This window comes from Capsicum annuum, unplaced genomic scaffold, assembly GCF_002878395.1.
Source record: "Capsicum annuum cultivar UCD-10X-F1 unplaced genomic scaffold, UCD10Xv1.1 ctg1001, whole genome shotgun sequence".
NCBI classification, from domain to species: Eukaryota; Viridiplantae; Streptophyta; class Magnoliopsida; order Solanales; family Solanaceae; genus Capsicum; species Capsicum annuum.
In genome coordinates, this window is record NW_025814925.1 from 383714 (window position 1) to 398576 (window position 14863).

General features: G+C 36.3%; 1 protein-coding gene across 1 annotated transcript; it reads left to right on the top strand.

Moving 5' to 3' along the window:
- The first annotated feature begins 7217 nt into the window (after window positions 1-7217).
- LOC124890032 (ras-related protein RABD2a) lies at window positions 7218-14167 on the top strand. The gene is made up of 8 exons (XM_047401927.1): window positions 7218-7536; window positions 11639-11711; window positions 12428-12475; window positions 12549-12596; window positions 12946-13017; window positions 13124-13279; window positions 13376-13479; window positions 13737-14167. The coding sequence occupies exons 1-8, from the start codon at window positions 7523-7525 to the stop codon at window positions 13831-13833; spliced, it is 612 nt and encodes a 203-aa protein (XP_047257883.1). The 5' UTR covers window positions 7218-7522; the 3' UTR covers window positions 13834-14167.
- The last annotated feature ends 696 nt before the right edge of the window (window positions 14168-14863 follow it).

Below are 14863 nucleotides of genomic sequence, written 5' to 3' on the forward strand. Positions count from 1 at the left end.
TTGAGGGTCAAGGATCTCAACTAGGATTTATTTGTAGGAGAGAATATCTTCCACCTCCACACTCTCTAAGGGCACGACTGAAGCTGGTTCACCAATATATTTCTTTAATAATGAGATATGAAACATTGGATGCATTGATGCCAAATCTATAGGCAACTCTAACTCATAAGCTACCTTCCCAAAACGGCTCAAAATTCTATAAGGGCCAACATAGTGGGGACTGAGCTTTCTCTTCTTGACAAATCTCTTCACTCCTTTCATAGGTGAAATTTTCAAATAGACCAAGTCACTAACATCAAACTCAAGATCTCTTCTTCTCACATTCGCATAAGATTTCTGACGACTTTGGGTTGTCCTCAGCCTCTCTCGAATTAACTAAACTTTCTTTATAGCCTTAAACACCAAATCTGGCCATATCAAAGTAGTCTCACCTACCTCGAAGAAATCAAAAGGAAATCTATATCTGTTCCCATAGAGAGCCTAAAATAGAGCTATCTGAATGCTGGAGTGATAACATTGTTATAGGCAAACTCAATAAAAGGTAAATAGTCATCCCAACTTCTCTTAAAGTCAACAACACACGCCCTCAACATGTCCTCTAAAGTCTGCATGGTCCTCTCTGCTTGGCCATCCATCTGAGGATGAAAGGTCGTACAAAGGTGAACTTGGGTACCAAGACCCTTCTGGAAAGCCCTCCAAAAGTGAGAGGTAAACTGAGTACCTCTATCTGAAATGATAGAAAACGTAACCCCATGCAATTTAACCAACTCCTTAAGATAAAGCTTGGGATAATCTTCAGCTGAGTACGATGCCTTTGGTGGGGATTCTAAACTCTTGAAGTGTACCACTAGGCCTTTGGTGCTCAACCTTTACCTGTTGATAATTTGCACAGTTAGCCATAAACTAGAAATATCTTTCTTCATGCCACTCCACCAATAGATTTCTCGTAAGTCACTGTATATCTTAGTAGCTCCTGTGTGAATAGAATACCGCGCACCATGTGCTTCTGCTAATATTTGTTATCTCAAACCATCAACACACAGAACACATAGCCTGCCTTGACAACAAAGCACACCATCTCCCCCTTGGGAGAAAACCTCTACTTTCTGATCTCTAACTGTCTCCTTCAACTTAACCAAACTAGGATTCCTATCTTGTTTTTCTTTCACTTCGGCAACCAATAAAAATTTTGGACCATCCTGAACCCATATACTACCTTCAGCTGAATCAACCAACCGAACACCTAATCTAGCAAACTGATGAACCTCACAAACTAAATCCTTCTTATTATCTTCAACATAGGCATCACTACCCATAAACAATCTGATAAGGGTATCTGCCACTACATTGGCCTTGCCTGGATGATACAACACACTCATATCGTAATCTTTCAATAACTCAAGTCATCTCCTCTAATGAAGATTTAGGTCTTTCTATGTGAATACATACTGTAAACTCTTATGATCTGTGAACACATCAACATGAACCCCATAAAGATAATACCTCCAAATTTTCAAGGCAAAGACAACAGATGCCAACTCAAGATCATGGGGTGAATAATTCTTTTCATGGGGTTTAGCTGTTTAGAGGCATAGGCTATGACCTTACCTCTCTGTAACAAAATACAAACCTGACCAAATCTAGAAGTATCACAATATACTATGAACCCATTGGGGCCATCTAGAAAAGTCAAGACTAGAGCGGAAGTGATTCGAGTCTTTAACTCTTAAAAACTCGTCTCGCAGGACTTTGACCATAGAAATTTAACCTTTTCTGGTTTATCCTAGACATGGGGGTAGAAATAAAAGAGAACCTTTCAACAAACCGTTGGTAATAGCCAGGCAAACCCAATAAACTCCTGATATCAGATAGAGAGATGGGTCTAGGCCAGTTTTTCACTGCCTCGGTCTTTTGAGGATCAACTCAAATTCCATCACCAGAAATAATGTGCCCAACGAAATCTATTAATCTCAACCAAAATTCGCACTTACTAAACTTAGAAAATAACTGATGATCTTTAAGGGTTTGCAACACAACCCTCAGGTGGTCTGCATGATCATTCTCACTATAAGAATAGACAGCGATGTCATCAATGAAGACTATGACAAACATGTCCAAGAATGTCTTGAACACCCTGTTCATCAAGTCTATGAAAGCTGCAGGGGCATTTGTTAGTCCAAAAGACATAACTAAAAATTTGTAGTGACCATACTGACTTCTGAAGGCTGTCTTCAGAATGTCACATTCTCTGACTCTAAGCTGATGATAGCTAGATCTGAGATCTATCTTAGAGAAATAACTTGCACCTTGAAGTTAGTTGAATAAGTCATCAATCCTAGGAAGAGGATATTTGTTCTTGATTATGACTTTGTTCAACTGGCGGTATTCGATGCATATTCGGAGAGAACAATCTTTCTTGCACACGAAAAGGATTGGAGCACCCCATGGAGAGACACTAGGACTTATAAACCTTTATCAAGAGGTCTTTAAGCTGCTTTTTTAACTCTTTAATCTCGGATGGATCCATACGTTATAGAGGGATGGAGATGGGATGAGTATCAGGGAGAAAATAACTACCGAATTTTATTTCTGTATCTGGAGGTACCTCTGGCAAATATTTGGGAAAAACCTCGAAAAACTCGTTAACTACACGGATTGACTGAACTGTTGGAGCTTTAGATTTAGTATCTTTGACTTGAACTAAATAATAGATTCACCCTTTTGATACCAACTTTCTGGCCTTAAGATAAGATACAAAACGACCTTTAGGAGACACATAACTACTTTTCCATTCAAAAACTGCCTTATCAAGAATCTGAAACTTCACCACTTAGGTGCGACAATTTATTGATGCATGAACTCTATTAGGTTTGCTAGTATGATATTATAGAGGATAGTAATAAGACATTTCTCATAAACTCGTTTGGCAATAATTGACTCACCCACAAGAGTGGAGACTGAGAAGGGCTTAGAGAGATTTTCAGGTCCTGACCTAAAATTTATCGCAATCAATAGAGTCATATAAAAAAGATGTAACCCCGGGTCTAACAACACATATACATCAAGATGAAAGACACGAAGCATACCAGTAATAATATCTGGTGAACTCTCTTACTCCTATCGAGATAGTAAAGCATAGAACCAATTCTGGCACTGACCGCCACTGGTACTGGATGATACACCCTGAAGAGGAACTAGGCAAGCTGGTGAAGCTAGTGCATTAATAACCTGAGTATGGAGATAACCATCCCTACTTCCCTGCTTAGCATATGGACACTTCTTGATTCCGTGTCTTATTTTTCCACACCTATAACAACCCTTTTTTCCTAGCAAACACTCACCCGGATGAATCCTGTCACACTTTGCACATATCGGATGATTGGGTCTTTCACCCACACTGATCTGAGACCTGGGATTAGAAGTCCTGCCCTACTGCTCCTACTTGGTCCTAGGTGTAGGGGCACTGGCTAAAGATGACGTTGGCACTGAAGAATGACCCTGAAACTGAGAACAGTTTCCCTCTCTAGACCTTGGTTGACCATACTCAAACTTCTCCATCCTGGCCTTCTTGTTTCTCTTCTCTCTTTCCTTCAACTTTTCTGCCTCAATCTTGTAAGCATGAGTCATCAACCTAGAAATATCCATATCCCCCATAAGCATGGCAGTCCTACACTACTTGAATACCAAATCAGATACCCCAGTAACAAACTTACTTATATAAGATCTAAAGTCAGATACCAACTCGGGAGCATACTTAGATAGTTGAGTGAACTTAAGGCAGTACTCCTTCACCATCATAGAGCCCTACCTCAGGTTCATAAACTCCTCCACCTTAGCTTCCCTCATCTCATGCAAAAAAAAATATCCAGATATGCATTATAGAATACCTATCAACTTGCAAGAGCTGCATTCTCACCTCTGCCTTCTTTCAACATAACAACCCAATCATAAACAATACCCTTCAGTCTATAGGATGCCAATTATAAACTCTCCTTCTTAGTAACATGCATAATCTGGGTAATCTTTCTAACTTCATCAGTGAAGCGTTAAGGATCTTCATCCATCTTTGACCCATAGAACTCTGGTGAATTCATCCTCATGAAATCATGAATTCTGGCTGCAACTAGATTACCATTTTGCTGAAGTGGGAACTGCCACGTGTTAGTTGCCCTGAACGTTGGCATTCATAACGTGGGCCAACGCCTGAAAGACAACCTAAAATTCAGCATAGGATACGTTCTCATTCAAGGGGTCGGCGTGCATGGTTGGTTGGTCGCCATTTCTGCATTGGCTCGGTGAGGAGGCATCTTCTGTCACGTAAAAGCATGAGTTAAGAAAGATAAAAACAATTGTACACATAATAGATTATGAAAGAAATGATGATTCCTTACTCATTTCGTAACCTTTTGCTTATAAATGTGGCTCGCTTCACATCCATGATCAAGACTCTACGTAACGCAACTTGTCTGACTCCCTAGGACTTTTTAAAACCTTAGGCTCTAATTCCAAGTTTGTAACACCCCGAAAGTACTCCCTATACATCACACGGTGCCCAAGACTATAAGTAGTCCCAAGCTAATCCTTTAAGCCTTATAAACTTGGAACTCATGATAAAAGTAAACTTGACATATGAAATCTGAATATAACTGAATTAATATCTTAATTGAAAGTCCTTATCTTGAAAATCTTTAAAATTGACACTTTTGAACTAAAAACGAAAATAGTCGAACAAGCCTCTACTTCTAACTAAAGAGCTACTGGGACAGACCCCAGCTGACCCAAACATGAATAGAAAACAAATAACTGAAATACTTCTTCAATATCAAAGTCTAATAAACTGGGTCCTCAGACTATGAGGACTCACCAAAAGTCAGGATGTAGGTGATGATGCCTGTAATCAATCGTGCTGCTGGAACTGAGCACCAGAACCTATATTATAAGACAATGTAGCACATAGACATATATGTGGGTCAGTACCTAAATGTAATAAGTATGTGGGGGTGAATGCATACATAATATAATAACTGAATATTCAGATAAACTTTCAATAATGCATGCTAAGTATAAATGACTCACCTTGAGCTTGAATAAACAAAGATTGCAAAATCACAAAAATGAGTAATGAAGCATAAGAATAAACTTTGTGAGCCATAACACTTAGTTTATAAAAGCTTTACTTTTATTCTTTCTTTTGGAAGGTTCTTCTAACCAACATAAACCATGTGAGCTATCATGAAGTCCAATGTCTTACCCACGTTGGGGAGAGTTATTCTACCCTTTCCATCAAAATAGAACTTTAACTTAGTGATCACTATACTTAACCCATATTGGGACTTAAACCTACAATGGCACGTAGTTCTGGGGCATGTGACCTCAAACTCATACCTAACTCGGTGCTAAATACTACTTCCATATTACTTATATGCTCATACTTTAGGAAATCCACCTTAAAATAGCACAAGGGTTTATAGAATAAAAACCAGTTATGCATCTCTTACTTTAAATCATAATGAGGATGAACAAATGTGGATTCTTTTTTGCTTTAAATTATGATATAAAACTTGTCAATAGATCTTAAGAGCATAATCTTTTTGTAAACTCAATACTTCACTTCAGGGTTTAAAATTCATGCTTTAAATTCATGAAAATTCATAACAAAAAGTCATGCTCAATGATCACATTAAAATCTTTCAACAATATCGAGTAAAGATGATGAAATCGAAATCACAATATGAATCTTACAAGTAAAACATGAATATAAGCAATCCTTAATGTACTTAAAGCTTTCAATATCATGGTAATAACAGACTTCAAGAATATAGCAATTTGGGTATGAACCCTAATTCAACACAAGTAAATTAAACCTTAAAACTATGCACTTTGGGCACAAGGGTGAAAGGGTACCCTTGTTCATAACCCCACAAGCCTTAAAGTTTTTGTCTTGGTGAAGTAAACTTGACCTTTAAGACTTGGGAGATGATCTTGAGAAGAAACCTTAATCTTGGTGCTTTCTTGAAGGTTCTTGAACTTGGGGAGCTTGAATTATTGATTACTTAGCGAAAAAGGAATTAAATTTGTTCTTGGGGAAGGAGGAGGGTTTTCTTAAGAGTGATTTTGAGAAGAAGGGCAAATAATACCCTAAAATATGCCCCAAGTCGTGTTATGGACCATTTAGGTTGAAGGTGTAAAATACCCAATTGCCCCCCAATCATTTAAATCAAGATCTGGACATAACATCCTCACTGCGATGTGGTCTTGTTGCAGTTGAAGAAATCCCTCACCGCGACGCGGTAAGTATGAGGTCATGACTAATGTTGTAATGCAAGCTTATCAAGGTGACCCACTAGTTTCATGGCCCAAACATGCCCCAAACCTTGTCAGAAAAATGCGAAACTCCTCCGGGGCATACTTTTACTCCCTGAACATGAATTAACTCAGAAAACAATATCTCGAGGTCGGGAAGACCAAAATAAAAATCCTCAAAGTTTAGGGGTCTTGAAAATGACTAAGTCCCCAACACTTAGTGAAAATTTCAAGTCTTAAGCCCCTTATGCATGCAATTAGAAGCAGAATTGAGCTAAAAATTACAGTGTATTATAATTTTTTAGTCAAAAAACTAACAAAGTGTATTTTCGCTCTATTTCAGATAGTTTAGGAATATTTTTGAACATTTTTCGTATATTAAATACAAATGTAAATTTGATACATTTGAGGAAGACATAGAGAGGGAAAAATATAAAATATAAAGAAGGAGAAAAAGAGGAGTGAAAATATAGAATACGAAAAAAGAAAAAAGAGAAAGAAGGTTTGTATTCGATGATACGCTTGTATTCACTGCTACAAATACAATAATACATCAGTTATAAATTATAATTTTTGAAAGTGTTGCTGTCCCGTGCCCCTTTTGCTCAAATTGTGGCTATTTCGCGTAAGTCTTCCTACTAAAAAATATCTTTAATTAATTTTTTTTAATCCCTACTAAAAAATACCTTTAATTAATTTTTTTTAATGATCGTATTAGGTTAATAGAGATTGAGTATAATTATTATAATCAAAATGAAAAGGGACCGAAATTATTCTTGAACTATTTGAAATGAAGCAAAAATATTTTTCATTAATTTTTTGACTTAAAAATATCTATTTGTTTAACGAAGTGTCACCAAACACACCATGAAAAAAATCACTTTTTTAGATACTACTAGTACTAATAATTTTCTTTTTGTCTTATATTGATATTGAAGGAGTATGTGGTCCAAAATAGTTTTGATGATTGAATAAAGCAAAGCAGAATTATAGTTTAGTTTCCCCAAAACCATTCATCCCTTTCGTCGGTGCCCATATATATATATATATATTACTGTCTCATCACTCATTTGATCTATCTCTTTCTCACGCGCTGTCAACATTTTCCCTCGGCGATTTCCCGGCGACGATCCGATTTTCCGGCGATATACGGCCGTTGGGAACAGAGAATCTTTCCGGTTCCCTTCTCGTATTTGGATCAATCGGCTTCGCAAAAATCATGAATCCCGAATAGTTAGTTCTTCAAAATCCCCTTTGAATTACATGTCTAGACATTTTTTTGTGTTGAATAATGCGATTTGAATGTTGATTTCTGATTGGATTTGCGGAGTTTGTTGATAGCGTAATTGAATTTTGTATTTAATTGTTGTGTCCTTTAGATCCATGAATGTTTTGAAATTGGTATTTTTTGATAATCGTGGTGTTCGGGAGAATTTGATTTCACTAGAACAAATAGGACTAGATTACCATGTTCATTTCTATGTATATCATATATATATATAACAAGCATTTTTGGTAACCATGGCGTTCGGACCAGTTTAATTATTCTCCACGGCTAGAATAGATCGGAATAAATCACAATTTCATTTCTATAAAACAAGGCTTGTGATAAAAAAAAAGCCATTTATGCTAAAATCCATTTCTAAAGGAATAGAGTGAATGAGAAAGATGAATTTGGAACCCCTTGAGAAAGTGCGTCAGGGAAATAATGGTTTTACAAAAAAAAAAAAAATAACTGTGGTGTTCAGGACAGCTTTCGTGGCACCTCGACTAAATCCATGGGATACGTGCCACCTCCCATTAACAACATTTATTAAGTCTATCCATCAAGGATAGGACAGATGGGAAGAATCACTTAGGGGCCGTTTGGTAGAGTGTATTGTAAAATATAATGCATGCATTAGTTAATGTGTACTGCTAGTACCTTGTTTGGTACGACTTTTTGCCTATGTATAACTAATACAAGCATTAGTTACACTCTATTGTGTATTGAAGTGTGTATTAGTAATACACTCTATTTCCTATGTATTAGTAATACAAAGACTTTAAACACATGCATTAACTTATTAAATGACTTTATTACCCCTTAATTTCCCTCTCAAAATATTTCACCATTTCTTTTCCCGCCATTTTAATTTGTAATAGTGAATCTTTTCAAAACATTTCACAATTTTTTTTCCCGCCATTTGAATTTACAACAATGAATGATGATTTAAATAACTATAACATATTTTTGCTTTGCTTTGAGAGTTTTTAAAAAGATTTTTAAAAAAAAATTGAGCCTATTTCTTAATTTTACGTCTTGTATTTTATTTTTGTTTCGACTATGTTAATACGTCGGTGTAACATTTTGCGCAAAGACGAAGGTCTTGCAATTAATCCTAAACCTCTATATAATAGTTCAACAATACTAATTATGTTTGAAATAACAAAAGAACTTTGTTGCAAAAAAGTGTACAAAATCAAAGAAGGGTATTTTTGTAAACAAAAATTTCTTTTATAGAAATTATGTAAGCAAACCAAACAATGTATAAGAAATAATACATGCATAACTAATACAAGCATAAATAATACAAGTATTACTAATGCAAGCATTACTAATACACTATATTTTGCATTGTTCTTATACATTCTACCAAACGACCCCTTAGTGTTTTTTTCTTTGGGGGGTGGAATAGAGGGGTAGTGTTTTTTGTGTCTGGAATTTGAAACTCGTGGTTCTCAACCCAGTTCATTAACCAATAAGCGACACCCTTGGGTGGTAAAGTTGACCATTCACTTTGATTCTTATTTGATGATTTATGATTTTGGCTGGTACAAATTTAGTCTTTAGTTTCTGCCTATTATCCAAATCTATCTGGAAAAGGGGAAGATTATGAGCTCTCTATGTGCATTGGTTGTAGCAGCTTAGTCTTGGTATAGAGGGGTAGTGTTTTTTGTGTCTGGAATTTGAAACTCGTGGTTCTCAACCCAGTTCATTAACCAATAAGCGACACCCTTGGGTGGTAAAGTTGACCATTCACTTTGATTCTTATTTGATGATTTATGATTTTGGCTGGTACAAATTTAGTCTTTAGTTTCTGCCTATTATCCAAATCTATCTGGAAAAGGGGAAGATTATGAGCTCTCTATGTGCATTGGTTGTGCTTGTTGGTTGTAGCAGCTTAGTCTTGGTACACACAAGTTAGCCCGACACTACCATAATTAAAAGATAAAAAAGGAACTGCCGTGATCACCTTTTGATTTATAGCCTGTTTGACGAAGCTTTTGGAGATCAAAATTCATAAGTGCTTATTTTTAAAAAAATGTTGTGTTTGGCCAAGCTTTTGGGAGAAACAAGTGCTTCTGGGGAGTAGCATAAGCTTAAAAAAGTAGCTTTTCCCACTTAGAAGCACTTCTAAAAGCTTGGACAAATACAAATTGCTGCAAAAAAGTGATTTAAATTTTTTGGTCAAACACAATTGTTTCTCACCAAAAATACTTTTTTGAAAAACACTTTTGGAAAAACCACTAATTAAATAAGCTGATTTTAGAAGATTGGTCAACAGGCTATTAGTCGAGGTGCTCGTAGAGAATGTTTGCAGGATTTGATTCATAAGGATTAAGGTCGCTCGGCTCATATCAATGTTCACTTGATTCTTTCTTTTTATTTATAACCGTGCTGTCCGAAGCAACTTACATGCAACTTGACTAATCGACGAGGTAGCTACCGGGTACCTCTATCCACCATAGCTTAAACATATAGGAAGAAATCACCTAGTGCATTGCCTCCAACTTCATTGACTCCTAGGCCACACCGTGGGTGCAATGTTTACTGGATTCTTGTTGATTACTAGTTTGCACCTCTATCTAAAGATGCCAGAAGGTTTACTGGATGGGACCTTGTATTTTCTTTAAGAACTTCCTTCGTAAAGATCTATCTGCCCATATATCAAGTTAAATTAGTGTTAATCGAAATCGTTAATCGTTTCGCAAAATCATGAATTCCGAATAGTCAGTTCTTTGAAAATACCCTCTCCTTTGAATTTCATTGCTAGCATTTTTTTTCTCTGTGTTGAAAAATGCTATTGAAATGTTGATTTCAGCTTGGATCGCGTAGATTTTTATTGATTGTTCAATTGAATCTTATATTTAATTGTCGTGTCCTTTAGATCCATGAAAATTTTAAAGTTGGCCATTTTTTTCCTGATAATCGTGGTGTTTGGGTCAGTTTAATTCCATGGGGTTCAGATAAAGCTGTCCAGCAAGGCTGGCTCGTAGCCTAAAACAGATAGGATAAATAACCTAGTGTTTTATTTTTTTTGATAACATGGTGTCCGGGCCAGCTTGCGCACCTCGTCTAATTCCACGGGATATTTGTCACATCTCACCAACAAGAAGTTTGTCTCTAGAATTTGAACCGGATACGCCATGATTCTCATTGACCGAGTGCTAAAATTGGCCCTTTTCTTTGATAATTGTGGTGTTCGGGTCAGTTTAATTCCATAGGTACGTGATAATTTTGTATACCAAGGCTAGGACAAGAGCAGATAGGAATAAATCACCTAGTGTTTTTATCTTTGGAATTTGAATGTGAGGCCTCATGGTTCTCAAACCACTTCATTGACCGCTATGCGACACCCTTTGAGTGCTAAATTGACCATTTTCTTTGATTCTTATTTGATGATTTAGGAGCTTGGTTGGTACCATTTTGGTTTTTAGTTTCTGCCTGTTATTCAAATCAATCTCAAGAAAGGGAAGAATATGAGTTTTCTATGTGCATTGATTTACACGGAATTTGTGCTTGTTGGCTGTAGCAGGCTGCCCCATGCATTGGTCAAGGTACACAAGCTGTCCTGACATTACCATAATAACAAGATAAAAAAGAACTGTATTGATCACTTTTTTGTCTTAGTCCAGGTGCTCGTAGAGAATTTTTGATGGATTTGATTCATAAGGATTAGGTTGCTGGGGTCCTATCAATGTTCACACGATTCTTCTTTTTATTTATAACCATGGTGTCCAGGTCCTTACATGCACCTTGACAAATCTATGGTGTAGCCACTGGGGGTACCTTTATCCACCAAGGCTTGAACAGACAGAAAGAAATCACTTAGTGTTTTGCCTCCTCTAGAATTTGAACTTAGGACCATATGGTTCTTACTCCGCTTCATTATGTAACCTCAATTCTTGCTGACTACTAGTTTGCACCTCGACCTAAAGATGCCAGAAGGTTTACTGGATGGGACCTTGTATTTCTTAAGTTCCCTTCATAAAAATCTATCTGCCTATAAAGATTATTGTTAATTTCAGCTCAAATGGAACTTAACGCCGTCTCTTCTTATGCTTTCTGCAGTGACTACTTGTTCAAACTTCTGTTGATAGGAGATTCAGGTGTTGGAAAGTCATGTCTTCTCCTGAGATTTGCCGTGAGTATTTTCATCTCATTCAATTTTGTCCCACTTATAGTTACTTTTGCATCTGAGCTGAATGTTACTTGCATGATTCTTTTAATGGCTGATATAAGCAATGAAACCAGGGAAGTTGCACATGTTGACATGTGCTCGTGTATTTAGCAGCAGATATGGAAGTTGCCCCATGTTGCTCCTCTATAGCCTTATCTAAGCATTTTAGAATTTCTGTCAGGTTAGGTCCAAGTTATTAGGTCATTGCTCAATTAGGTCATGCACATACTTATGTCATGACTATCCTTGTGAATGCCACATTTCTATTTTATTTGGCTTTTTTTTGATCTCGAGTTTGGACCCTTCCTGTCAAATACATTTGCACAAGCTATTAAGAGAAAGCTTAAAGCAGCTGATGATAGTTAGAAAATAGAGAAAAGGAAGACAGCAACATGGAGAACTGTGCCTGCCAGCATGTCTTGGGCTGTGGGGAAAGAACAAAATGATAGATGCCTTGAGGATAAAGTACAGTCATTTTTTATTTCAAATGTAGATGTCTGCAGTTATTAGAATCCTGGTGTAAATTGCCTTTTGATAGTGATGTAAACTCTTTAGCATTTGTGATGGGCACTGGATTTAATTGTTTTGGAAATCTTGCTTTGTGTCCAAACAAATGTGATACATTTCTAGATCATTATGTTTTATAAGCTGATTAACTGCTTCCTTCTCTTCTGATGCAGGATGACTCTTATTTGGACAGCTACATCAGCACAATTGGTGTTGACTTTGTAAGCCAAAATTAGTAGTGACTTACATATATAAAATTCTTGCAGTTGGTGAAGTTCCTACTTTATGTTGCAGAAAATACGTACTGTGGAGCAAGATGGGAAGACTATTAAACTTCAAATTGTATGGTTTTCTTTCTTTCTTTTAGTTTTTTTGGGTTGAGAATTGACAGAATTTATTCATGTTAATTTCTTTTGGAAAAGGTCAAGTAGCTTTAGAGGTTACAAATTAGCTAGGTGATGAATACAACTTCTAATATTTTTGTTATAATATTCTGTGTGGTTTTCCATGGATTTATGCACTTCACTTGAATCTTTATTTTAATTCTTCCATACAGATATCAGGTGCTCTAGGATTGAGTTGTGTTCTTTTACAATTGAAAATAATCTGAATTTATCTGCTAGCTTTTGTTCCTGTCATTATGCATTTTCAAAATGAAATTTTAAGTCCTCGTCTGTGTTACATTTGCCAGTGGGACACTGCTGGACAAGAACGTTTCAGGACAATCACAAGTAGTTACTACCGTGGGGCACATGGCATAATAGTATGTTTCCGTGACTCCTTTATAAAGCAAATGAATCAGTTAACTTTTTTCCTTTTCGCTTGATGAAATCCTTACTCTTGTATTTTTTCTTTGAATATTCTGGCAGATAGTTTATGATATAACTGATCAAGAAAGCTTCAACAATGTTAAGCAATGGTTGAGTGAAATTGATCGCTATGCAAGCGAAAATGTAAACAAGCTTTTGGTTGGAAACAAGTCTGACTTGAATGATAACCGAGCAGTGTCGTACGATACAGCAAAGGTTAAGATCTAGCATTCTGTTCATTTTCTTTTTTGGTTTGTCCTTCTAGCACAATGCTTTTCAATTGACTGAAATAGTTCTTGATTCACATACTAGGCATTTGCTGATGAAATTGGCATTCCATTTATGGAGGCTAGTGCAAAGAGTGCCACTAATGTTGAGCAAGCTTTCATGGCAATGGCAGCTGAGATAAAGAATAGGTATTTTCTGTTCATTATTCTAGTACTTTCACCTCCTTATTGATTACTTCGAACCTGTATTCACGCGAGTTTGACTATGGAACTATTTTCAAAACTTTATGGAGTAATTGCTTGAAACTGATTAATCCCATTAAGATATGATCTTGATATGCTAAAAAGCGGTATGTTTCACTACAGTCTGAACAAAAGCTGGTAGGTAGTCCATATATATTTTGCCAAAATTTTATTTGTTTGACGTTTTTGACTACTTGATACAGGATGGCAACACAGCCAGCATCAAACAATGCAAAGCCACCCACCGTGCAGATACGCGGACAACCTGTTAACCAAAAAAGTGGCTGCTGTTCTTCTTAGGTGTCGCATTCTGCTAGCTAGAATTGCTTCCAGAGTCACATTCCAATCGGAATGCCTTGTTTTCTAAGCTGTGCCAGTTCCATTCTTTTTATACACCGGTATCCAAGTGGCCTGTACAAATCACAAGAAGTGCTTTTACGTATAGGACTCTTTCGTCTCCGTTCTATATTTTCACTTCGTCGGGTTTCCATGTCAAAGTTGCAGTGTTTGTTTCTGCAGTTTCAGGCATAATATATGTTTTAGAAGTTGGTTTTTATTAGATGGGATAGTGATAGAGCTGTAATGCTGTTGTACTTGACTATCATGCTCTTCAAATAAAATGCTCTTGCCATAATGTTCTTGTGAGATGTTTTTAACTTCTCAAATCTCAACCATTTGGTGTGTTGCTTTCTAGTGATCTTTTCCATAATGTTGTTCTTCATAATGTGGTGTGGTCTTAAAACAACAACGATTAATTACTCTTAAATATAAATTTAGCTAATATTTATCTTTATTACCCTCTTTAGATCCACTTATGGGATTGCATTTAGATCCACTTATGGGATTGCATTGAGTACGTCGTACATTTTCTCAATAACTAATCTTTTGACACGTATATTTTGTTTCAATGAGAAATTTTTAAGAAAAGCACATAAATATTATTAAAACAACATTTGAGTTGTAAGATAAAAGTTAACAAAAAAAGTGTATAATCGTGAAATAATGACTTTGATCATTTTTAACGCTTGCCGAAGGAAGCAACCTTGATCCCCAAGAGTGCTCAAATGCGTTATTATATGAGTTCGGAGTTAAAAGGAATATTTTTTCATACTTAAGAGTCGAAATGAACAGCACTTATTGAAAACTTTTGCCCACAAAACTACTGAGAGATTCGCCACCTGATTGTTATTTCTGAAAAGATTTTTATATAGTGAACGTTTTGTCACTTCAATTTTTGAGAAATGGTACAACTTTTTCACATATATATGTGTTGTTATTCACTCAATTTTATCTCATCCATCTATCATATTATTCTACTAATATCACCTTT

Excerpts from the sequence above, each read along its gene's own strand:
- LOC124890032 (XM_047401927.1), top strand. Across the intron at positions 11,712-12,427 it reads GTCTTCTCCTGAGATTTGCC|GATGACTCTTATTTGGACAG; the intron begins GTGAGTATTTTC and ends CTTCTGATGCAG. Across the intron at positions 12,597-12,945 it reads AGACTATTAAACTTCAAATT|TGGGACACTGCTGGACAAGA; the intron begins GTATGGTTTTCT and ends TACATTTGCCAG.